This window comes from Astyanax mexicanus, chromosome 11 (assembly GCF_023375975.1).
Source record: "Astyanax mexicanus isolate ESR-SI-001 chromosome 11, AstMex3_surface, whole genome shotgun sequence".
NCBI lineage: Eukaryota > Metazoa > Chordata > Actinopteri > Characiformes > Acestrorhamphidae > Astyanax > Astyanax mexicanus.
The window spans coordinates 7,584,259-7,609,531 of record NC_064418.1 but is presented as its reverse complement, the minus strand read 5'-3'; the positions used below and the strand labels follow the sequence as shown (position 1 = coordinate 7,609,531).

The 25,273-nt window shown below is 38.5% G+C and overlaps 1 protein-coding gene across 5 annotated transcripts in view; it reads right to left on the bottom strand.

The window, feature by feature from the left end:
- lrp1bb (low density lipoprotein receptor-related protein 1Bb) overlaps window positions 1-25,273 on the bottom strand; it is a 503,881-nt gene that overhangs the window by 123,757 nt on the left and 354,851 nt on the right. For all 5 annotated transcript variants that reach the window (XR_007441266.1, XM_049485229.1, XM_049485230.1 and 2 more), the window contains 8 exons: window positions 21,953-22,142; window positions 19,585-19,789; window positions 8,621-8,813; window positions 6,104-6,229; window positions 3,036-3,164; window positions 2,673-2,792; window positions 2,179-2,292; window positions 629-778 (listed from right to left, as the gene is read on the bottom strand). Coding sequence is in view for 4 of the 5 variants with exons in the window: in XM_049485229.1 (XP_049341186.1) it covers window positions 629-778; window positions 2,179-2,292; window positions 2,673-2,792; window positions 3,036-3,164; window positions 6,104-6,229; window positions 8,621-8,813; window positions 19,585-19,789; window positions 21,953-22,142 (1,227 nt within the window). In the remaining variant the exon portion in view is untranslated. The remainder of the gene's footprint in view (window positions 1-628; window positions 779-2,178; window positions 2,293-2,672; window positions 2,793-3,035; window positions 3,165-6,103; window positions 6,230-8,620; window positions 8,814-19,584; window positions 19,790-21,952; window positions 22,143-25,273) is intronic.

The following is a 25,273-nucleotide window of genomic DNA, read 5'->3' as shown; positions in this document are numbered from 1 at the left end:
AATACAAACTTTTATACATATCTTGTCCAGTCTTGTCTGAAATACGATTGTGAGCCTGCTTCATATGCACACTGCTCGATAATTTTTTTCTCTCAGCTAAAGCCTCCGACTGCTCCAAAGTCCACAAAACCAGAGGCAGTACAGACTCAGCCAGACCACGAATTAAAGCTGAAATCGGGGTAAAAACGGCGTAATTTGATCCCAGCTTTAGGGAACCGAAAGCTGTTCTTCTGCTGCATCGCTCCGAGGGAGCTTTTTTGGCTCCTTTATTTTTAAGAGTGTGTATCTCTACAGAAACTGGTAGCTTTTCTGTTCCTCACAGACTCGCTGGCACACAACACTGAACTTGGCTGAACTCGTTGCAGAGCCACGTGTGTCTGAGCCGTTCTTGAAGAAAGCCTCGACTGTCAGAAAGCTTCCAATTTTCCTGCCTTTGGTGAGCGCCGACAATTACCAGGCAGTGTTCACCCCTATAAGCACCTTTGGTGACTGCTGAGGCATGGAGAGAAAGACAGGGGCTTGTCTTTGCTTCATTACACTCTTCATAAACAGTGTTTTGACAAAATTAATTTGGCTTTAATAGAACTTGACTTCCTCAAGCTGCACAACGCAGAGGGGAGAGAATTACCCTGACAGTTCATCTCATCCGCATAATCCCCGCAGTCATTGGCTCCATCGCAGACCCAGGACGGATGAACGCACAGCGCCGTGGAGTTGCAACTGATGAAGCCCTTCTCTGCTACTCCCATTCTGTAAAACTCGGAGCAATCGGTGTTACCTGAAAAAAATACAAATATATGATTCACTCTTCATAGCATTATAATGTAATGCATAGGATATACAGGGGTTGGACAATGAAACTGAAACACCTGGTTTTAGACAATAATCTACAATCTGGGTTAGCACCCGAACATCCCTGTCAGACAGTTTCCTCTTACAGTGTCCACAGTTAATCCTGTTGGATGTGGACATTATCCTGGATACCCTGGCTCTTGATACATCACAAAGACTTGCTGTCTCGGTCACAGATGCGCCAGCAAGACGTGCACCAACAATTTGTCCTCTTTTGAACTCTCCCATAATGTTCTGTGCATTGCGATATTTTGAGCAAAACTGTGCTCTTACCCTGCTAATTGAACCTTCACACTCTTCACGCTCTTACTGGTGCAATAATGTGTAATTAATGAAGATTGGCCACCAGGCTGCTCCAATTTAGCCATGAAACCTCCCACACTAAAATGACAAGTGTTTCAGTTTCATTGTCCAACCCTTGAATATTCATAGAATAACTAGGAAAATATTATTATTATTATTATGAGCCTGATATTGGCATTACAGCTGACTGTACCCCTAGCTAATTAAGAGTCCCTAATTTTGGAGCAGTACTTTGTAGAATACTAGTAGAGTAGTATTAAACCTAGACCTGTTTTCCCATTCCGAAAAAAAAAGTGTAATAGTACAAATACCCTGTTTATTCATTATCCTTTAAAAGACCATCCAACAAAATCAAACAAGGACTAGAATATGAGCTGATTCCAAAATCCCAAAACTGTTACACAACAGTCGTGACTTATTTTAAGAATTCCTAAATTTAACGTCTATCTAGGCCGCTAGTGAAAGCCTTCAAAGGCTTAATCCAACGGCTGCTTTGAAAGAATATGGAATCAAGGCTAGCGATATATCACAAGACCAGGAATAAAATGGAAACAGGAAATGCAGATGTTGCAGATGGGCTGAGGTCCTGTGTTTTAGCTAAGCTAAGTGAGACATCACATCAAACAAGCAGATTCTCCCGAGAGCCTTCCTTTAGTGAAAAATCAGAGTATCTCTTTCTGATCTCTAAAACAACAGGCTTGTAAATGGGTTTCTTAAACTGCATCTGAGCATTTTTTATTTTTTCTGCCTAGTTACATTGAGTTTACACTTAAAAAATGTTTTCTCTGGGACCTTTAATGTTGATGATACAGGATTCAACTGTATTTGTTTAATTTAACAATTCTAATAATGCATAAACTAGCTTAGTGCTACCATACAAAAAAAATGCCATACCACTGTGCACTAGTATTACACTATTACACTGTTATCAGAAATGATAAACTGCTATTAACTTCCACATTTCTAATAAAAAGTATGTCAGTATTAATTGCTCATACAGGTCCTCGAACAGTGTTTCCTTACTGCAGTTCTTTTCATCAGAGGCATCAGCGCAGTCGATGACCTGGTTGCACCAGGAGGAGATTGGTATGCAAGTTCCATCCTGGCACGATGACTCAGAGGCGGCACATGTGACATCTGGAATAGAAATACTTCATTTACACTGAGAAGGGTCTTTCTTTCCAGCGGGAGAGGGAACTAATGCACTGGGACCTGTGACTATAGCGAAGGATGTGCGGGGCTATTGGTTTGATAAGCAAAGAAATTCATTTCTGACAACCTGCTCTTTTCTATTACGCTCATAAGCACCTTATGAATTGAAGCAGAAATCGCTCTGCGGGCGTAATATAAACAAGCCTCAAAAGTAAGCTAAATAAATATGGTAAAGAATTCGTTTTCCAATACTCATTTCAATTACAGAATAAATAACTATCCTCGTGAGCTGTGAAAACAGCGCACCTGAAAACAATTACAGAATTGATACTAATACACAAGCAGATATTGAACCTCGTACTCACTGCTACAATAAGACTCGTCTGAGTTGTCTCCGCAGTCGTCTATTCCGTCACAGAATCGATGATTGGCCACACACCGCCTGTTGTAGCAAGGTCTATACCCCTTTCTGCAGCTCCTGTTGTCTAGCAATACAATAAGCAAGACTCAAATAGAGAAAGTAATCTTTTACCGTGTGAAATAAACACAACCTTTAGACACAGTCCATCGTTTCCTCCATCTGTTTTACTCCCATTCGCTCCGGCTGTAACGGCCGCTGAAATCCCGCGCTCATTGTTATTAAGCTTCTGCTCTGGAGAACAGAGCTCAAATCTGTTCACGATGTAGAAGCGCACGGAAACGCCGAAGGGCCGGGATCACTCACTTACCACAGTATTGCATTTTCTCATCCGACTTGTCTTTGCAGTGAGCGATCCCATCGCAAGTCAGCTGGTAGTCGATGCACTCGCCGTTTCCACACTCAAACTCGGTGTGGACGCTGCAGGAGGAATTCTCAGCTACAGAAGCAGAAAAAAGAAACAGCAGTGGAGTTAGTCTTCTTCATCTGACCCTCATACTGTATACACATATAGCTCTGGAGTCTGGAGACTGAATCAGTTTCTCTGATTTGGCTATTTATAGGTATATGTTTTTTTTTTTATTATTATTTTATTTCTAATTTTTCCTATTTTCTCCCCAATTTACACGGCCAATTACCCAACCCACTCATTAGGACTCCCCCTATCACTAGTGATGCCCCAACACACCAGGCGGGTGAAGACTACTAACACATTGTTTCTCCGATACATGTGAAGTCAGCCACCTCGGCATTGCCGAGCAGCATCACAGCGCGCTTGGAGGACAGCGCAGCAGCTCGGTTTCGATACAGACGTCTGCAGACATCACAGTAGGAGTGATGTGGGGAGAGAGTGCCATCTACCCACCCGGAGGGAGCAGGGCCAATTTTGCTTCCTCTGAGCGCCAGCAGCTTGATAGCAAAGCTGCATGAGCAGGGGTTCGAACCTGCGACCGCTTGACCCCTCGGCGCCCCCTATAGGTATATGTCTGAGTAAAATGAACATCTTTGTTTTATTCTATAAACTACGAACAGCAAATATCTTCCAAATTCCAAAAAAAAATAATAATAATAATTTAGAGCATTTATTTGCATAAAATGAGAAATGGCTGAAATAACAACAATAACTCTGGATTTTAATCACAGTTTTCATCATGCATCTTGGCATCATGTTTTCCTCCACCAGTCTTACACACTGCTTTTGGATGAATTTATGCTACTCACTCCACAGTTCAGCTTGAAGTTTTGAAGGCTTGTGATCATCCATCTTCCTCTTGATTATATTTCAGAGAGGTTTTCAATTTGGTACAATTTAAAGAAACGAATCATTTTTTTTAAAGTACTCTCTCATTTTTTTCCAGAGTTGTATACATCCTTTTTTTCCCTACCAGAGATTTTCTCCACTGAGTCCATATGGTGGTAGTTATGACGGTAATTGTATTTCACAAGATTTATTGGCCACACTGCCCCCAAGATTTACAATAGTCCTACACCATTAAGTCCACATTCTGAGAAAGATGCACATTTAAATATGGAGGAAATGAATGCAGAATATTAATACATAAGGCTCTGTCCATATCTGTATCTGTATCTATACTTAATGTTAAGCACAAATGTGTTGTATGTTTTTTACACTTAACTATTAATTACAGGCAGAAGCAATTACATTACTGTAATGAATTGCTTTTTATTATGCCCACCTCCGCTGCATTACAGATTAGATGATATTTTGTTCAGCAGTAGGTACAGTAAATGAGGGTTCATCAAATATTCATGCGGCGATAGAAGATAGAAGGCTCATGTACAATGCAGTTCCTCCTCAGCAGGAAAAAGAATAAATGTATAATGTGAGAGAGAAAGCAGACGTTATTAGAAGTGACACGCATCGACGCAGAACACCTCCTCGTTTTATACTGTAGGAAATAAAAAGTACAGTATTACATTACTGTAGATATTAAACGGACGAGACAAGTGCTTAATGCTGGAAAATGCACTCAAGACAAAAACGTGGGCGGACAGACGGAAACTGCACAGTAAAATCCACGGTGTTAAAATGAAAGTGTAAATATGTTTTAACTCTCTGGGAGTTTTTTTTTTTTCAACAAGCCTCAGTGATAAGCAATCCACAGAGTTGGTGTTGGTGTATTATTCAGGGTTAAAATTCAACTCTAACAGGCTCCGCCTCTTGATTATGCTGTGTGTGTTGTTGTGGGGGTGTGTGGTTTAGCTTAGTTGTGGTGGTTCCCCTGATGGAGCGTTATATTCACCCTCTTGGTGTTGTTGGGTTGGATGGTGGATAAGGGTCTCCATCCAAGAGTTATTGGAGATGTCATGGGAGAATCACTGCTTTTTTGGCAGTTTTTGATGGTATCTATTGTTCTAAATAAAGCTTTGATAGTATAAAAATATCATTTATTCTGTGGTATAGCTCACATTTTATAATGTTTTATAGGCACTCTGGTATATAGTTTTTTTTGGGTCAGAAAGTCAGAAAATACACAAAAATAAATTCAAACCAACTTAAAAAACTTTAATTAAACAATTGAATCAACAATTGTTGTTTTACCCTGTTTTACAAACCTACAGTGTTGAATTAACTTAACTTAAAATATTAACATTGATGAGATGTACAGGGGTTGAACAATGAAAACGGAAACACCTGGTTTTAGACCACAATAATTTATTGTCTCAACGGACAGTTCTGGTGGAAACAGGAGAGTTGAGGTGCACATTGAATTCTGCCGTGATTTGATCAGCTGTGGTTTTATGTTTTTTGGATACAATCCGGGTTAGCACCCGAACATTCCTTTCAGACAGCTTCCTCTTACAGCGTCCACAGTTAATCCTGTTGGATGTGGTTCGTCCTTCTTATGGTGGTATGCTGACATTACCCTGGATACCGTGTCTCTTGATACATTAAATTACAAAGACTTGCTGTCTTGGTCACAGATGCGCCAGCAAGATGTGCACCAACAAATTGTCCTCTTTTTAACTCTGGTATGTACTCTTACCCTGCTAATTGAACCTTCACACTCTGCTCTTACTGGTGCAATAATGTGCAATTAATAAAGATTGGCCACCAGGCTGCTCCAGTTTAGCCATGAAACCTCCCACACTAAAATGACAGGTGTTTCAGTTTCATTGTCCAACCCCTGTAGATAGGGTTAATATATGATTCCATACGATGTTGAATTAACTCTAAAATTTTAACTCTTGTGGTTATTGTGAGTTATTTTAACACTATAGTGAGTGGGACCATATGTTATCTCATACATTGTTAATTTGACATTGTCAATTTTGCTGTGTGGTATTTTAAGAATGTTTGACTACAGAGCAGCACTGCGTAAAGGGTGAGTTTATATGGAAGCGCAGAAGACTTACAAACACATCTGTTGTCGTCCAGCAGGACCCGTTCTCCGCGGCAGCTGCAGTTGACCGTGCCATCTGGTGTCAGGAGGCACAGGTCACCGCAGCCTCCGTTCAGCACCCTGCACAGGGACAACTCGCCTGGGAAAAAAGCACAAGCAGGAGGTCGTCAGCTTACCTGCGCATCACCGCGGCCGGCGCAAAGCGACAGAGACGCACTCTGACATTTCCGTAGAAAACAGAATGAAGATAACTCCGGCCGAGCTGCCGGCAGACGGCCTTTTATACTTGAAGGCCACTGCATTTATTTTTGTTTATGTTAAATACGTCAGGACTGATATTTGGCTGAAAATGGGGCCAGACGTTTGCCTGAAATAAGAGATAAAGTCATTACCGGCAATGGCGTGCTGAAAAAAACAATACAAAAAAAAACTAACCAAGAATGCCTGGAATACATATGTTTAAGGTCAAGGCAACCCTGAGAAAATGGGGGGAAAAAAAATACCAGGTAGAAATTAATAAGTCTCTTTTATTGTGCTACATTCCTGCACTGCCTGCTATCCTCTTCCTGTTCTCTCTCTCTCTCTCTCTCTCACAGGAATAACGAACGAGCGCTATCACAGTAAGGACTTATGGCAGCTGAAACTCTGTGGGCTGAACTTCCAACACTCCCCCCCCACCCCCCTCCCAACACCACCACCACCACCACCATCACCACCACCACCACTACAGTACCTATGATTGCTGCATCAATAATTCACTGCACAATGACTGCATGATTATGGAAATGAGTTTTAACACCACGGTCGGCCTCTCGTCTTATTACAGCAAATCCTGCACATAATAATAGAAAAAAATAATAATAATAATAAAGGAATGTCTGAGATGATTCGCAGGATGGAACAAAAACTGCAGCACTTAAAATCAACACACAAACATCCCCCCCCCCCCCCCCACACACACACACACACACACATACACATGCACAGACACAGCTTTTAAAAATAGCAGCCCGTCGGTAACCTGTCTATTAACAGCCGCAGCATTGATGACTGCTACTTTTCCCTTGGCAGGCATGTTCGATGGCAGTCAGCTGCAATCATTTGCTATGATGAAATAAATGAGGAGCGAACAGTCCCTCGCAGCAGGCTCGCAAACCCCGGCCGCCGGGAGCCTCTTAAACCCATTTCCCAACGTCCTACTTTTCACATTTGCGACAGTTCAGAGGCGTCCTTTCGCAACTCAAGGATGCTGCTTTTTTTTTTTTTATTAATTACATCTCCCGCTTAAGTTTCCTTTCCAGCAAAAGAAAAAAAAAAAAAAAAAACACACACACAGTAATTCATCATTCCCACTGTTGCTACCAGATCTAAGGAGCCTACACTAGTGGATGGATAGTACACTGTTAGCCCGGATGGTAACACTGTATAATAACTATTATTAATATAGTTTTAACTAATGATCAGTAGATATAAACAAAGCAGTAGTACATCAGTTCATCAATTAGAATTTTAACAAATGCTCACACATGACTCTTATTTATCAGCATGGATATTTATATTAAAAATGTTAGCAAATCATTAGCTCATCAGAATTTGAACATTAATAAATTGCTAGTAAATAAGAATTTTAAACCGAGCAAATGTTTATCAATTGCAGTTCATGCTGCCAATGCGTTCATTAGTATTTACAAATGTGATAGCAACTTTTTAGTTTCTTAAAATGTGAAAAATAACAGTTATTAATCATTAGTTAATGTTATATTAATGAAAGTTATCATAAAGTGTTCCCGCCTGGATAAGTTGAATTTACTTAAAAAAAATGCGAAAACCGGTTGCCTTAAAAAGGTTAAGTAATGGGTAATGAAAACTTAAGTTAGCATAACTTAGAACATGAACAAGTTATTACAACTAAAGGGGAAGTTGATTTAACTTTTTTTTTTTTTTTTTTTTTTTTTGCTATACCTCAAGACCAGATAAGTTGAGTTTACTTCTTAACTTTTTTAAGGCAGCCGGTTTGCTCATTTTTTTAAGTAATATGGAATGAAAACTTGAGTTAGCATGAATTAAAACATCAAGTTAAAATTACAACTAAAGGGGAAGTTGATTTATTTCTAAGGTAGCCCAGGGGGAATCACTACACACTGATGCTGGTGAATGTCAGTCAGAAACTGTTGGACACACCCAGTATGCAAACAGATTGTGACAGAAGCCAATGGAGAAGAAGCTGCCAATGGCAACAGACTAAACTCAGTTATTATAAGTTGGTTCAACTCAGTTGAGATCTCAGTTTGAATAGTACAGTATATGTGCCCACAAATGTTTAACTAACTCAAAATAGTTGAGTATTTTGTAGAACTATCCAATGTCATGTAAAACAGACTCAAATCAGAGTTCAAGCAAGGTATGGGTTTACACTGTGGCCAGATGGAAGCCGTGGAGCTAAAATCACAAAGTCACTGAATTAATGCCCATTTATTGCACGCTAAATTCCCAGCTAAACAGCACAGGTTTGGACACAGTGGATACTTACAGTTATTGGTGTCCTTAGCCACAGCGATAATGCCCATTGGCTGATGGGGTATGTCAGCTCGCAGCACTTTGGTGTCTCCACCCGTGAACTTGTTGGCTCGGAGCACAGCCCGCCGTGCCCAGTCCGACCAGAAGACGTAGTTTCCATGAATAGCCAGGCCAAAAAACGTCCCAAGGCCTGATCTTACAATGACCTGGAATGAAGCAGTGAAGAGGATCAGGGCCAGATCTATGGGAGTGAGAAGATGCTAAGCATATAAATGCAATGAAATGAAATGAAATGAAATTAATGTTTACTAAGGCTACAGTTAATTATGCCTGCCTAGCACTGTCTGTGCACTAGAGTGCTAGGGACTATAGAGTAACAACACTTAAGTAACAAGCTTTGGTGTGATTTCTAAGAAAGGCACAATGAATAAGTTATAATAATTCGTTTTATTTCTGTATTTATCATTTGTTTAAAACTGTCACCATTAAAATAAGGCATGCTACTTATTAAACCATTACAGATCCCTTCAATTTTAAAGTCTCCTATAAAGCATTTCAAATGTCTAGACAGCAGCAGATAGCAAAGATAAAGAACTTCCAGCAAAAAAAAAAAAAAACTAAAAAAAAAAAAAACAGACACATCTCAAGCTCAAACAAACCAATATTACTCATCACTGCCCTTTAAAGTTATTACACTCATCGTCTCAGTTTATGCCCTTTCTGCTCGCCTTCACTTTTTATATTGTTCTTTCTTTACAGCTTTAAATAATACTTCAACTTTTAACAACTCTAAATAACATTTTCTTATTTTTTTTACTTAGTTTTAGGCTAGGGTTTGATCCCCAGGTCAGGCAGGCTCATCACATAGCAGATTCCTAGAACTGGATAATCTGGAGTTGGGAAGATATGTGTAAAAATAATAGATTTCTTTGATTTATTCTCTAAATTAGACGACAGCTTGAGTGCATGGGTCTCTTTGGTATTGTTTTTTAGCTTTATTTGCAAGCTGTTAAGAAGTGTGGTTTATTTTTCTCTATCGGCGTTGATTTACCTTTACTGCTGTTGCAATTTAAAGCAACAATTTGCACTCACTTTGTTTTGATAATTTCACCCCATATTTTTACTGAATATTACCTAAATTAAAGAGCTGAGACAAATAAAAAAATTAAGCTCATGTCTACCTAACATTTCTTAGTACATTACATAAAAAGTACGTCTTCCTATTGGCTCCTGTCATCATTTGTTTGCATAATAACTACTGATGTGCAGTGTCCCTACCACTTTCTTTGCTGTAAAATATGACTACATGCTGGCTGAGAACAGCTTGGACTGATTTGGCCATGAAATGCATAAACTGACTCTGATACACTGATCTTGAGTGACTAATACAAAATATGACTAATAAAAACTGACCTACTCTCAATCACATAACACCTTTTTCAAAGTATTAACTGAATAGCCAAGGTGGTGCAAGACTAGACAGTAACACTATACAATACAATACACTTTTATCGACAGAATTCTCTGAAATTTGTCTTATAACTGCTTTATTACAAGTATTATCAAAATCATACACATCATATTATACAAAAAATAAATTAATTAATTAAAATATACACTCACACCCAAATTAAACATTAAGAACAGTGTTCTTTTCATTGGCTATACACTATACTACTAATTGAAGCCAGGAGAGCCAATAGAAAAGATGCACTTCTTCTGTGATATAATGAGAACTGTTAAGTATAGCTCTTATCTTTACTCCTCTTTACAATAAAGTCTATTCAGTGGTCACACATAAACACTTAAAATCAGTTAATTAAAGTTAATTAACTCACAGGTCGTTTATTTAGTCCAAAATGCACTAGATTGAAAAAAAAATGATGAGTACTTAAACAATATTACTCAAATAATTTATGATATATAATATATTATAATTCCTGTTAAAATATTTGTTTATTTTGTAAACAGACCTAAAAAGAATGTATTACATGCCATCCATATGTTAAGACAGTGTAATATATGTGTTTTAACTAAAAAATATTTACATTTCAGGAATGATAATATAAGTAAAATTATTTTAAGTATTTTAAGTAAATTTAATGCATCATTTGTTTCTGTGTATTTGCTGTGCTGTATAGACCATTAAAAGTCCTTGGGCTAGACTCCTAACTCTGCACTCTACAACCAACCTATATAAAATGGCTTAAAACCTATATCGATCAGGTTAAAGGGTATCAGTCAAATGCTGCTGTGAATAGTATTCTTATTGTATGGATATCGATTCTGATATCTAAACTCAACATATCAACAGCAAATGAATTTTCATCCAACACCAGAGCTCTTTATTTTATCTTTATTTAAAAATAAAATCAGTGTATTGCACTGGGTTTAGCTGCTTGAACTAATTCTTCTTTGTATAAGGCAGTATGAGTTTCTAACTGCACCTCAGCCGTAGGCTGAAGCCCTCCTGGGCCTGATCTTACAGTAACCTGTAATTAAGCGATGAAGAGACTCAGAGACTCAGAGAACACATGTAAAAAGACAGAGCACTGAATGCGCTTTGGTGCTTCCACAATATATTCACTCACTCTGCTTCCTGTAATGAATGCTCAGTTTACAGGTTTTGACCGCCAGTGCAGTAATAAATATCACTAGCTTTTTCCTGCCAAAACATTTACTGGGGTGCGATTTTACTGTAATTGTTTATAACACAATATTGGAAATATGGGACAATTACGGTACCGTGCTTTGTGGATGCATATCAGGGCCACATCAAACCATATTTTATACTTTACATACTTAAAAAAAACAAGCTACAATATTTTTTTGAGCTGACTATAGAAGAACCATATTACTGATATAAGAGGAATAAGAGGAGTGTAGAGTGTGCAAATTTACAGTAAATAAAGTAATGTATACATCTATAGTCCTAATACAAAACCCATTCTGAATTATTTCCTTCACAGTTTAAATTTACAGTGTTTTTACTTTAGGATTTGATTCTGGAGCAGCGCCAGGCCCACACTCCACTTTGGAGTATTTTAGCCACAATGCTAAAAATCTTAGAACCGTTGGAGTCATAAAAAGCAGCTGGGCTTGGCAGGGTTGAAGCCAAAATGCTAACAGTAACAGTAGTCAGGCTCAGTAATTTTGGAACAGCTTAGCTACAAGCTACAATGCTAACAGCTGGGCTTAGCAGTGTTAAAGTCAATATGCTAACAGGAACAACAGTCAGGCTCAGTAGTTTTGAGCAGGTAAGCTACAAGCTACAATGCTAACAGCTGGGCTTAGCAGGGTTGAAGTCATGATGCTAACAGACACAGCAGCTGGGCTTGGCAGGGTTAAAGTTATAATGCTAACAGACACAACAGTCAGGCTCAGTAGTTTTGGAGCAGGTTAGCTACAAGCTACAATGCTAACAGCTGGGCTTAGCAGGGTTAAAGTCATGATGCTAACAGACACAGCAGTCAGGCTCAACAGTTTTGGAGCAGGTTAGCTACAAGCTACAATGCTAACAGCTGGGCTTAGCAGTGTTAAAGTCAATATGCTAACAGGAACAACAGTCAGGCTCAGTAGTTTTGAGCAGGTAAGCTACAAGCTACAATGCTAACAGCTGGGCTTAGCAGGGTTGGAGCCATGATGCTAACAGACACAGCAGCTGGGATTGGCAGGGTTGAAGTCGTGATGCTAACAGACACAGCAGCTGGAATTGGCAGGGTTGAAATCGTGATGCTAACAGACACAGCAGCTGGAATTAGCAGGGTTGTAGACACAATGCTAACATGCACAGCAGTCAGGCTCAGTAGTTTTGGAGCAGGTTAGCTACAAGCTACAATGCTAACAGCTAGGCTTAGCAGGGTTAAAATCATGATGCTAACAGACACAGCAGTCAGGCTCAGCAGTTTTGGAGCAGGTTAGCTACAAGCTACAATGCTAACAGCTGGGCTTAGCAGGGTTAAAGTCATGATGCTAACAGGAACAACAGTCAGGCTCAGTAGTTTTGAAGCAGATAAGCTACAAGCTACAATGCTTACAGCTGGGCTTAGCAGGGTTGAAGTCATGATGCTAACAGGAACAACAGTCAGGCTCAGTAGTTTTGAGGCAGGTAAGCTACAAGCTACAGTGCTAACAGCTGGGCTTAGCAGGGTTGAAGTCATGATGCTAACAGACACAGCAACTGGAATTGGCAGGATTGTAGCCACAATGCTAACAGGCACAGCAGTCAGGCTCAGCCGTTTTGGGGCAGGTTATCTACAAGCTTTGATGCTAACAGCTGGGCTTAGCAGGGTTGGAGCCATGATGCTAACAGATAAAGCAGCTGCACTTGGCCGAATTATACACACAGTCATTTACAATTGACACTCATCAACACACACCGGTGAGAAGAAACAGCCAATTGCCTGCAGCACACTCTCACTCACCACCAGGTGAATTTTAAGAGTATCCCATTTTTTGGGGGCAATTTAGTGTCCAATTTACCTGATCTCCATGTTTTTTTTACAAAGCATAAACATATAGTTAGGTTTTTTAAGCATGTAATGTAAACAGTGTTCAGAAAGTAATTACTTTTTATTTAAAACAATGATCTCTTTCTTTTATCCCTTCCTTCTCTCTCCATCTCTCTCTCATATCTCTCTCTCTTTACCTATCTCAATCTAGTTTCTCTCCCTCTCTTTTCTCGCTCCCTCTCTCTTCTCTCTCCCTCTCTTCTCTCTCTTTCTTTCTCTCTCTTTCCTATCTCTCTCTAGTTTCTCTCCCTCTCTTTTCTCGCTCCCTCTCTCTTCTCTCTCCCTCTCTTCTCTCTCTTCACTTATCTCTCTCTAGTTTATTTCCCTCTCTCTTTTCTCTCCCTCTCTCTTTCTTTATCTCTCTTTCCTATCTCTCTCTAGTTTCTCTCCCTCTCCTCTCTCTTCTGTCTCTCTGTCTTTCTCTTGCTTTCCTATCACTCTCTAGTTTCTTTCCCTCTCTCTTCTCTATGCCTCTCTCTTCTATCTATTTCTTTCTCTCTCTTTCCTATCTCTCTCTAGTTTCTCTCCATCTCTCTTCTCTCTCCCTCTCTCTTCTCTCTCTATCTTTCTCTCTCTTCACTTATCTCTCTCTCTAGTTTCTCTCCCTCTCTTTTCTCTCTCCCTTTCTCTTCTGTCTCTCTGTCTTTCTCTTGCTTTCCTATCACTCTCTAGTTTCTCTCCCTCTTTTCTCTCTCCCTCTCTTCTATCTCTCTCTTTCTCTCTCTTCGCTTATATCTCTCTCTTGTTTCTCTCCCTCTCTCTTCTCTCTCTCTTCTCTCTCTCTCTCTCTCTCTCTCTCTCTCTCTCTCTCTTACAGCTGATATTGAATCTTAAGGACACTGCTTTCTTTTTTCTTTCTTTTTTATATTTTGCATTGATGTTCTTGACTTTTCCATAAATGGTCACCTGTTTTAAAAGTGAACCATTCTTGAAAATACTTACTAAACATGTCTTTGATCGTTTTGATTTCTCATGATTAATCACGGCAAACTGTGTCCTATAAATAATATGTAAGGAAGGGCTCCTGTTGGTTTGAATTGAGCAGAACAGAAATGAGCAGAACAGAGCAGTACAGAAAAAGCCCACACTGAAGGCTGGAGGAAAGTGTGTTTGAGGAGGCTAAAACTAATGTGTGGGTAGAGGACGTGTACTGTACGTAATCCCCCAGCAGCCAGTTTAGCCCAGATGCCTGCGAGTGTTAATGCAGGTGTCATGGCGGCGGACACAGATATGCATCACGCGCATTCCTTGTGGGAGTTCCCGGGCCGGGGGCAGGAGGATGTCCCGCGGCTCCGCAGCCTCAGCCATTAACAGGAACACGCTTGTAGCCGTGATCACATTAGCCCTGTCACCAAGGCGGGATTAATAGGACAGGTGTTGATTAAAAGAGCCCAGCTTGAGCAAACAACAACTGGCGATCAGAGGACGGAAGATGGGGAGTGTGCCAGATGGTTTTTGATGGAGCATATTGGCTAGAAATTAAATTTGGGGGTGCAAGACTTCCACTCCAACACCAATTATATCTGTTTATGTAATACATGAGTTGTCAAAAGCTGTCTTCAGTTAACTACAATACCCAGACACGTGTTTACCCACATCCTGTTTACGCTCCTGAGTGGAACCACACAAAACCATGGGTTAAAATATGAGCTGCTCCTGTTAAATTTTAGCTCTGACTGCTGTATTCAGGTATTAAATATGCAGATTAAATATGCATCGTATAAAAAAAAACTACTTTTATTCTCTTTTTCTTTCTTTTAACTAAATTTAACCTAACAGTTGTTCACTCCACATCGATTACCCTTTGATTCCATAAGAAAAAAAATATATATATATTTACTTTCATGACTTCTGTTATGAATGGACCAACAGACTTGTTTTAAAATGACCTAAAATGAATCTTTTTACATTGATTTCCATTGAAGAATATTAAGGTATTTTTTTCCAACACAAATGGTCTTTCTTAAAAAAAATAAGAAATAAAAAAAAGCATTTTTTTAAACAATATGATGTTAAATATTTAGGAAATGCATTGGACCCTATCGTACATTATGTGCAAGGCCTGTCGTGATGCTCATCGCTTTCTTACACCCCTCAAACAGTCTATTTTCACATCTTGTGCCTGAGTCTTTAAATAGCAATGGTGCTAAAAGATGGGTGTGGTGTGTTCAAGTTCATTTCCGGTGTATTGCTATCTGACTGATTACAACCTAGACAGACATCAACAGTCAGATGCTCATTGCTATCTTGACAGTGAACTGTCACCACCACAGGCGCATCCCCCACATGCGTACACTTCTGCTTGTTCCACACACCTGGATACGTTGCCGTGCACAAACACATAGCAGATGCCTGTTGGGGGCTTTGCAAACTTTCACATCAACAATAAACAGAATGCACAAGAGAGAATGGCACATCCAGGTAGCTACACTGTTAGAATAGCAATCCGCCAAAGTCAGAGCGCACCTGACTCATAAAGGGAATGGCTAATGCCATACTGATGGGTTTATTGCACGCTACATCCAAAACACACCGATGATTAATTAAGAGAGTCAGTACATGCCTGTAGCATGTTTTGAACCGCACAAGGCATACTTTTCTCGTCATTATGATAGCAAAGACACGACATGCCCTAAACCAAGCAGCATGGTTCAAGCTTGACGACTAAAATAGTGTCCTTAGGTTATTTGTGGTCTCTGGAAACAGAGCTCCTTTGTTAATAATTAATAATACATTAATAAAGTAATTAAAATAATAATTTAAATAAGTAATTTAAAACACCATAAGTGTGATAAGTCTATGCTCTTATTTGGTAAACTTCGGCACAACCCTACGGACAAGTTGTTTGAGTCTATTTACAGTGGAATCAAGTGAAAAGGCTGCTGTTTCAGTGTTAGCCATCCAATAAGGTGTAAAAACAGCAGCATGTGGAGTAAAAGAGTATAAGCTAGCTGTTCAGTGATCTGAGCGAGATTAGCCGTGCTCTCTGCGCCTAAGGGTTCACGCTTAAGTGTCAGCACCATGTGCCCTCCGCTCACGACGGGGGTCCGGTTCCTGGTGCAGTGCTGGTATCCCACAGCTGTGTTGACAATCAGTTTTGCTTAATTTTTCACATTTTAATTGGCTGGCTGACAGGTTGGTTCTGTAGGGGTCTTAAAGTAAGCCTTCATTAGCAGCTGCAGGCTTTGGAAGGGTGCCTTGAGGGTGGGGGGGGACGGGGGCTGAAGGGTAAGACACTTGAGTGGTATGACCTGGCCAGGCCAACTCATGTGTAACTAATTGAGGTGGGCTGAGGACCCGACTTACAGAGGTCATGCCAAGCACAAATTGAAATCTGAAGCCGAGTGAAATCGCTGCGGGGAGGATTACTCCACCGCCTGCAGGCTTTTGCAGGCTCAGCCAGAAGGACCGCGCACACGCCGCTCGCCACAGCTGAGAACTTCCTCGCTTTCCGCTTTTTAGAAAGGAATAATTAACCACAATGAATACGGTTTTGGGCACAGTCAACGGATCAGCGATTTAACTGAATGTTAACGAGCAGTGTGCAATCCTTAGTCTGGTCATTAAGACACCATCATCTCTATTTCTTGACCTTTTAGCTTCACTAAAACTAATAAAAAAAAGCAACCCACAATATAAAGCCAGAGGGAAGCCTGTGTACCTAAAAATCCTCATGAAAATGGAAGAAGGAATAGATTCACGCCAAAAAAAAAAAAAAAGTGTACAGCAGATAAATGAATTCTTAAAGTGATTCAAAATGTATATAACAATTTTAAAGGAGAACACTAGTGTGAAATGGACTTGGGGTATAATAAAAAAAACATGATGATGAGAACTAGTTTTTATTTATATACAGCATTTTAAAGCGTTTTTAGCCGATGCTTCCAACAGGATTACAATGCTAATGATAGGGGCAAATTGCTGCCCATGCAAAGAAATCACTATTTTTACACCATTACCTAATTCAAAGTAGCTCCACACTTCATTAGTAGAATTCAAATTAAATCAAATCAAATCAATTCAAATTTACTGATACATCAAAGAGTACAGGTGTACATGTGAGTGAAAAAACCTATGTGCAAGTTCCCACTAGTATGCAGAGAACAATATTAACAACACAGAGTAGAATAAGTAAAATAAATATATATAATAAATAAATAAAGAAAGAAAAATAGAAAATAAATAAAGAAAATAGAAAACTTTAAAAATGTACAAGTAGTTCATTAAAAACTTTGCATATACGTGTAATTTTAGGTACAATATGTGCAAGATGTTATTTATTTACTAATGAATTTGTACTTGTCCATTTTTATCAGCAACACACAATATTTTATCGATTTTTGTACCACTACTAGAAAAAAAAGTATTCTAAAGGTTCCTGCTGAATTTAGACAAAAAGTAGTAGTATATGAATATATGTTAAATGCAAATATTTGTTTGTATTATCAAGATAATACAAAAATGATGCTCTTTTTACACACCAAAGTTTACAGGCCATAAGATAACATATAAAACTCACTAGAACATACTTGACTAAAGATTGCAATCTTTTATGACAATATTTCTATTATTAGAGATTTTTAATCAGCTTCATTGGCTCAGTAAATCTTTGGGGTTCTTTAACAACAGTTTTTTTTTTTTTTTTTTTAAGAAAAATCCCTAATTAACACCCATTAATGCAGTTCAGAGTTCAGAACAGTTCTGCAGTGTATAAAACGTCATGAATATGGCCTGGACTTTTTTTATTAGAGCTTTTTAGGAAATTTCGTAGAAAGATTTTAGAAAATGAGGCTTATTGTTCTTTAATAAAATCAACAATGCTTCTACCATGGCATCACTCAATGAACCTTTAGAAGCACCTTTTAAACGTTTTAAAAGTGAAGGCCCTTTGATCAGGACAGTATTAGTTATTATATTTATACTGTATCTATTCACTTTGTTGGATTAGTGCATGCTTAGTATCCTACAGTCAGCAAAAAAAAAAAAACACAATATACACTTGAATATTTAATCAACAAGCAAACGCAAAACAAACTTTACTGCAAAAATGTCGTAATTGTTGCACTTTTTTCATATTCCACTGCTGTAGATAACTTGATGTACTTACTTAAATAAATAATATCCATAAATAATAAATAATAATAAATAATATCCATAATGTTACGCCCTCGCTATGTTTTCCTGTGTTTTCCCCGTTTCCTAGTGTGTTTCTCTAGTACTTTTCCATCACGTGTGTCTAATTTGTAGCTCCGCCCCTCGTTACCTGTCTCTCCAGGTGTTCATTGTTTCATGTTTAGTATAAATAGTACCTGTTAATCTACGTTTGCTGTCGGTCTTTGCACCTTCCCACGTTTGTTTGTCTCATCACGCTATTTGCTATTGTTTTGCCACGCCACGTCACGTCTGTTTATTTCATGTTTCTGTATTTACTCGTTCTTGTTTATTTCTAGTCACGTTTTTCACCTGTTTGTTTCTTTGTTTATTTTGTATATATTTACGTATTTATCCGTTGTATATATTCCCTAACCTTGTTTTGTTCTTATCTGTTTAGCTTAGCTCTGTGTTGGTTTTCCCTGTTTGTTTATGCACATATTTATATTCGTTAATCCCCTGTTTTGTTTACTTGTTTATTTGTTATTTAATAAAGTATGTCTTACCCGCTCAAACGTCCGCCTTCCGTCTCATCCCCCCGTGACACATAACACATCTGTCACGTGTGCAGGAGCAGGGAGGACGTGAGGCGGACTCAATTACAAATATTTATTTAAATAAACAAAAACTGAACAATACAAGGAAACAAGGATAACGTATAAACTAAGAAACATGGCACACATGAACTGACGAAAAACGTACAACACCGGATAAACATTACAGGAACAAGAGGACTATATAAAGACACGGACAAACAGGAAACACCTGACGACAAGGTAACGAGGGGGCGGAGCTACTACTGACACAGGTGACAACAGGTAACGTAATGACACAGACGAACACTGGGGCGGGCTACAAATGACCACAAACAAGAGCACATGGGACAGGAACTAGAGAACAGACAGAAGGTAAACAAACACAGGGCACATGATACAGAGAGACAGAAAACAGGGACAGACACAGGCTAGGGTGTTACAACATCACAGTTTTAATGTATATATTTCCATCCTGGATGTAAATTTAACACCAATTTAATATTTATATTTAGTTACTACTAAATACTACTACTATTTTCTACTTTTATCTTTATGTGGTATACTTGGCGAGGAGCAAAGAAAGAATTTCATTGTACGAGGAAACTTGTTTTTTACTGTGTACATGACAATAAACTCTTTAAATCTTGAATCTTGAACAAACAAACGGAAGAGTTTTTCTTTTTTTCTTTTCAAAATGTAATAATGATCTGATGTACAAAGGAAATGTAAAAAAAAAGCGAGGTTTAGAGGCTGAAGAACAGAAAGACAGTCCTACTCACATGCCTGTTGGAGCCGTCGTATTCACAGCGCTCGATTTTGCCCAGGCTCCCGTCAGAAAAGTAGAGCTTCTCCGCTTTGTGGTCAATAGTGAGTCCATTAGGAGTGAACACGTCCGTGCTAATGACGACTTTGATATTGTTCCCGGCCAGAGTGGAGCGCATGATACTCGGGCGCTGCTCGTTCCAGTTAGTCCAGAACATTAGGCTGCGGATATGAACAGAGACACAAAGCATCAAAGCCACATCAGCTCTAATAATTAGATTAATATATTTTGTAGATGTGAAATCAATAATTAGGCCTGTGATAGCTTCATTTTCTCGGTGGTTTTACAAAGCGTATGAGAAAGCATGGGGAGATCTAATATCTAATATTTAATTCCCTCAGAACGGCGAATATACAAAGAACCTTAGTGTTTCTACAGCCTTCTTCCCAAACAGCCTATTAGACTAGTGCAACTTCCACAAACTAATAGAAAATTAGCCGTTAACACATGGAGCTGTGAGCCAATTAATCATTGCAGGTTAGGGTCTAATTAACAGCAGTCTGTGGTTCATCTGAAAACGTGCCAAATTACCAACTGAGGACATTCTCTCAGAGGTCGAGAGTTTAATTTAGTCAGTGAACTCAGGGTCAACACATCCACTGAATACCAGTGAGATTCTCAACCAGTCTTGAGTCTTCCTCAATACTACTACGACTGCTACTACTACTGGCTACAGGGTGCACATCTGCAGTCATTATTCCATTATTTATCCATCCATTGTTGAACCAGTGGAGAAAATACAGCCCATAACACACATTCAGAAGAGTGCCCTAATCATGTAAAGAGGTCAACCCAATTAATTTCCCTCTCTCTCTCCCTCCTCCTCCAAACACACTTTACGTTCACTGTGTGAGTGAAATCAATCCATTTTAATTCAGTACCACTTTCCAGATATGGGAAAAGAAAAAAGCTTTTTATATTATGAGGAGTAAAACTGGAAAGAAAAAAAAAAGAGCATTACGAGGAGAACTGATGCAATTTGTGAGCTCCAGGACTGGCAGAATGTGTCTCCCCAACGGAGCAGCTAATGACTAATTCATTTAGTGCAGAACTCCCCAGTATCTGCCCGTGCTTCCATACACACACACACACGTCATGTTTTGTGACCGCTGCTTGATTGCGTGGCCCTTGAGGTCTTTACAGAAGCACCATCAAGAGCATTCAAGAGCTTGTGGTAAAACAATCAGTATAACAAGCAAGAACATCTTTAATGACACTTAAGTTTCCTTTTTCTTGTATGTGTCACATAAAATCAGTCTTATGTAAATGCTCAGACTCACCTTTTTAAGGTTTTTGATTTAATACACAACATTATATGCTTATTTTAACACATGGAAAACATATATTAATGCATCTCTAAACATTTGAATACCATTGAAAAGTTACTTTATATCAGTAATTCAGCTCAAAATATGAAACTATGATGTATTTTAAGTGTTTTTTTGTTTAAGATTATGGCTTGCAACCAATGAAATCCCAAAAATCAGTGTCTCAGAAAATTAAAATATTACACAAGACCGATTGGCACTTTTGGCAGTGTGGGCAGTGTGCCAAGTCCTGCTGGAAAATGAAATCTGCATCTCCATAAAAGTTGCCAGCAGAGGGAAGCATGAAGTGTCCACTGCCCACTGTTGCCAAAAGTACCAATTGGTACCAATTACTGAAATAAAGTAACTTTTCAACAATATTAAATTTTTTTTGAGCTGCAGTATAATAGCAAAGAACACATTACATATTACACATTATATGTGGCATGTGCACAAGTAATGGCATGATAACTACACTACGACTTATCTAATTAGTGTATTTGTGATTGTAAATGCAGAATATATCACTACAATATATAGTATAAGAGTATAACACAAGAGTCTGTACAATACAATGAAACACGTGTCATAAATTCTAATTTAGGAACAATCAATAAATAAATAATAAATGTTTCCAAACACTGGATAGAGTTTTACTAAAGCTCAGTGATCACCAGTTTCAGCTTGTGCTTGTGTGCTGTTGTGCTCTATACCTGGCAAGCCTGAGTGTGGAAATGGGACTGGGGGGAATGGTGATTTTGTAAAATTCTACTGAAATATAGTTTGTATCTTGTAAATTTCTAGTCTAAAGAACAAAGTCCAGTTCCAGATTTCTCCTGGACACCACCAGCCAGCACACAAAATCACTCATTTTCAACACCAGCCAACTTCATTTAACCTAACGAAGCACTGATTAGCCAAACCAGCTGCTGGATGAACACAAAAAGCAACACCTGTGAGCTATAGAGCTATAGAAACAGTTAGGTGTACATATGTTGCAAATAATTCATCACTGACTTTTGACACTCATCCAGGGCAAGGACATGTGGATGGTCATCTTCAGACATGGTCACTACAGCCTGTCTGTTGAAGGCTCTGTGTCTGCTCTGGTCCACTGTGTGTCTGCTGATGCTGGACGTGGTGGAGCTGGTCCAGTAGATTGTGTCCCAGGCACGGTGGTACGCCAGACCCTCTACTGAACCAACATCTGCAGGAAGAGAAGACAGATAGACTCCATTAACATATATAATTTAAATACTCTATCAAACTATAGACTATGTGTATAAGAGTGGATCATTTGTCTCCACTCTGGATCAAACATGCACTGCTCAAATTGCACACTCTTCATTAAAAGCTAAGAAATCTTAAGTAATATCCATTAAAAATAAAAGTAGGGTTTGTTAGTCCTTCAAACAGATTTTTCAGAGGCACACTTCAAACCGATGTTTTTTGGAATCACTGGTAAGATGGCAAAACAAGCGACCAAAGAAACCCACAAATGTAAGTATTTTTCTTGTTAAAAGTGACAAATAGCTCTATATTTCCATATTTTAATGTGTAGTTTCAATGTTTTATAGCCGAATTAAAAAAAATACAAACATAAAAAAGATTGCTAGTAGTTTGTCTCAGTAGCTTGCTGGCTAACTAACTAACTTTTCTGTTCCACCTTAAATGATGCAACAGACAGCAGGGGCTGCAGCATTTAAGGCGGAACAGAAAAATAAAATAAAATAAAAGTTAATCAAAGGTAATTTCAGCTCCTGATCATGGAGGAAATGGACAATAATAATTCATTTCTTCCCCCCTTTCTGAAGACATACAATACCCTAAAGTTATCTAGGGTAACCAGCAGCTTAGGTTACATTTGAAAAGAAGGGGTAGGGGTAATGGGATTGGGCCTAAAATGAGAACTACTATTTCTTGGGAAGAATTGCATTTAAGATCATTTTTAATGTTTATCTTAAGATCCTTTGTAAGTAACGTCTTACGAAAGCTTTCTTACAAAAGCTGTTAGCTTATTGGACCAACCAAACACTGTTAAAATTACACCCTCCACAATAAAAGCTAAGCAATCTTACTGTGAGTAATATCCAAATATTTGGAAAATTAAGATATTTTAAATCAAAATAAATACATGTTTTATAAACCCCACAAATCTAATCTAAACTCTAAATCTAGAGTCTAAAAACGAAGTATGACTGACTTCACATGTTTTGGAGGAGGCACCCATCTAATATCACTGCAGGTGACTATAAGTGATGAAGGGAGTAAAAGAGTGTGGGTGGATTAACTGGCTCAGCTAAACTGGGGAGAAAATAGAGTAAAATAAACAAAGAAAAAATCCAAAACTTTCTTAATAACTGAAAGAGAGAATTGCATTTAAGATAATTTGTAATATTTATCTTAAAACCCTTTGTAAGTAATTTCTTACAAACATATTGGATCAAACATGCAATGCTAAAATTACACCCTCCACATTAAAAGCTAGGCAACCCCAAGTAAGATCCAAATAATAAAAGTAAATTGAGTGCATTGAGTTACTTTGGCTTTAATTGGCAATTGATGAACTGTCCCTTTAAGAGATTTTAAATAATACAAATAAAAAAATCCTTAACCACACAAAAGCCAAAAAACAAAAAACATATGGCTGACTTCACATGTTTTGGAGAAGACACCCATCTAATGTCACTGAAAGTGATGAGGGGAGTCATAGAATGAATAAATAAAAGACTTTCTTAATAATTTGAATGCTTTTTTTTTAAGTTTGTCAACTTATTGCATCAAACATGTACTTCTAAAATTACACCCTCCACGTTAAAAGCTAAGCAATCCCAAGTAAGATCCAAATAATAAAAGGAAATGGAGTGCATTCAAGTACTTTGCTTTTTAATTGGCACATGATGAACTGTCCCTTTAAGAGATTTTAAATGAATACTTTAAGAATTATCTACAGAACTCGATCACTAATTAGCAGCTCACAATAAAACATGCCTGACAGCGTAGTTCTCTGGAAATAGTTGGAGAGGCCAGGGAGTAATTAATAGGGTATGTGTGGCTAAATTAAGGGAATATGGATGATTAACATCTTTGCCCTCTTCCAATGACATGATGAGACTCCCTCTCCTCTCCACCCCACCTTTCTCTCTCTCTTTCACTGTGTGAATCCATGTGCATATGCGTGTGTGTGTGTGTGTGTGTGTGTGTGTGTGTGTATACGTGTGTGTGTGTGTGTGTGTGTGTGAGAGAGTCTTTTATCTCCAGAGATGTGTGCTGAGCTCAGGGGTGGAGACAATATCAAAGCAGGGTAGCTCTCCATCAGCTAATTTCAAGTAGTCGATATACTGCTGCTGCAGCCAGCTGAGCTCTTCAATTTAAGAGAGATATAAGTGCAGAATTACATAACACACACTGACTACAGCATTGTGTTGAAGTAGGTGAGTCTGTCTCGGAGTGATATAACGCTCACAGCCCGGCCTGGCCTCAGCCGACTAGCGAACACTGGGGAACAGAGCACAATAGTCCTCACAGCTGAGTAATTAACTGTTTGGTGCATGTGGACAAGCCATTCAGCCGCTAATTGTTTTGAGCCTTTGTTTTCTATTTGCCTATTTCGCCATTCAGATTTTTTTTCTCTTTTTTAATACATATTAAAAATCCTAATGTGCATTTTAATACAGAGTAATTAAACAACTGATCAAGCTCTTATGACACAGTGATAATTGCTTCTACCAGAATGCTACATGCCTAGCATGACAATAGACAAAAACAGAACATCAGATAGAGAAGAATCAGATCTGGGTCTCGCATAGGTTTCCTGACTATTCTACAGTTCTTTACACTTGTACACAGTATACTGTGTCTGATCAGCCATAGCATTAACACCACCACTTTATACACCTTCTGCACTCACTGTCCATTATACTGTATCAGATTCATTTACTATATATACAGCTCTGTAAAAAAAAATAAGAGACCACCTAAAAATGAAGAGTTTCTTTGATTTCACCAAATAAAAAAAACTCTGGAATATAATTAAGTGGAAGATGGATGATCACAAGCCATCAAACCAAACTGAACTGCTTGAATTTGTGCACCAAGAGTAAAGGCATAAACTTATCCAAAAGCAGTGTGTAAGATTGGTGGAGAAGAGCATGCCAAGATGCAAGTAAACTGTGATTAAAAACCAGAGTTATTCCACCAAATATTGATTTGGAACTCTTAAAACTTTATGAATAAGAACTTGTTTTCTTTGTATTATTTGAGGTCTGAAAGCTTTGCATCTTTTTTGTTATTTCAGGTACTCTCATTGTCTGCTAATACATGCTCTAAATCACAATA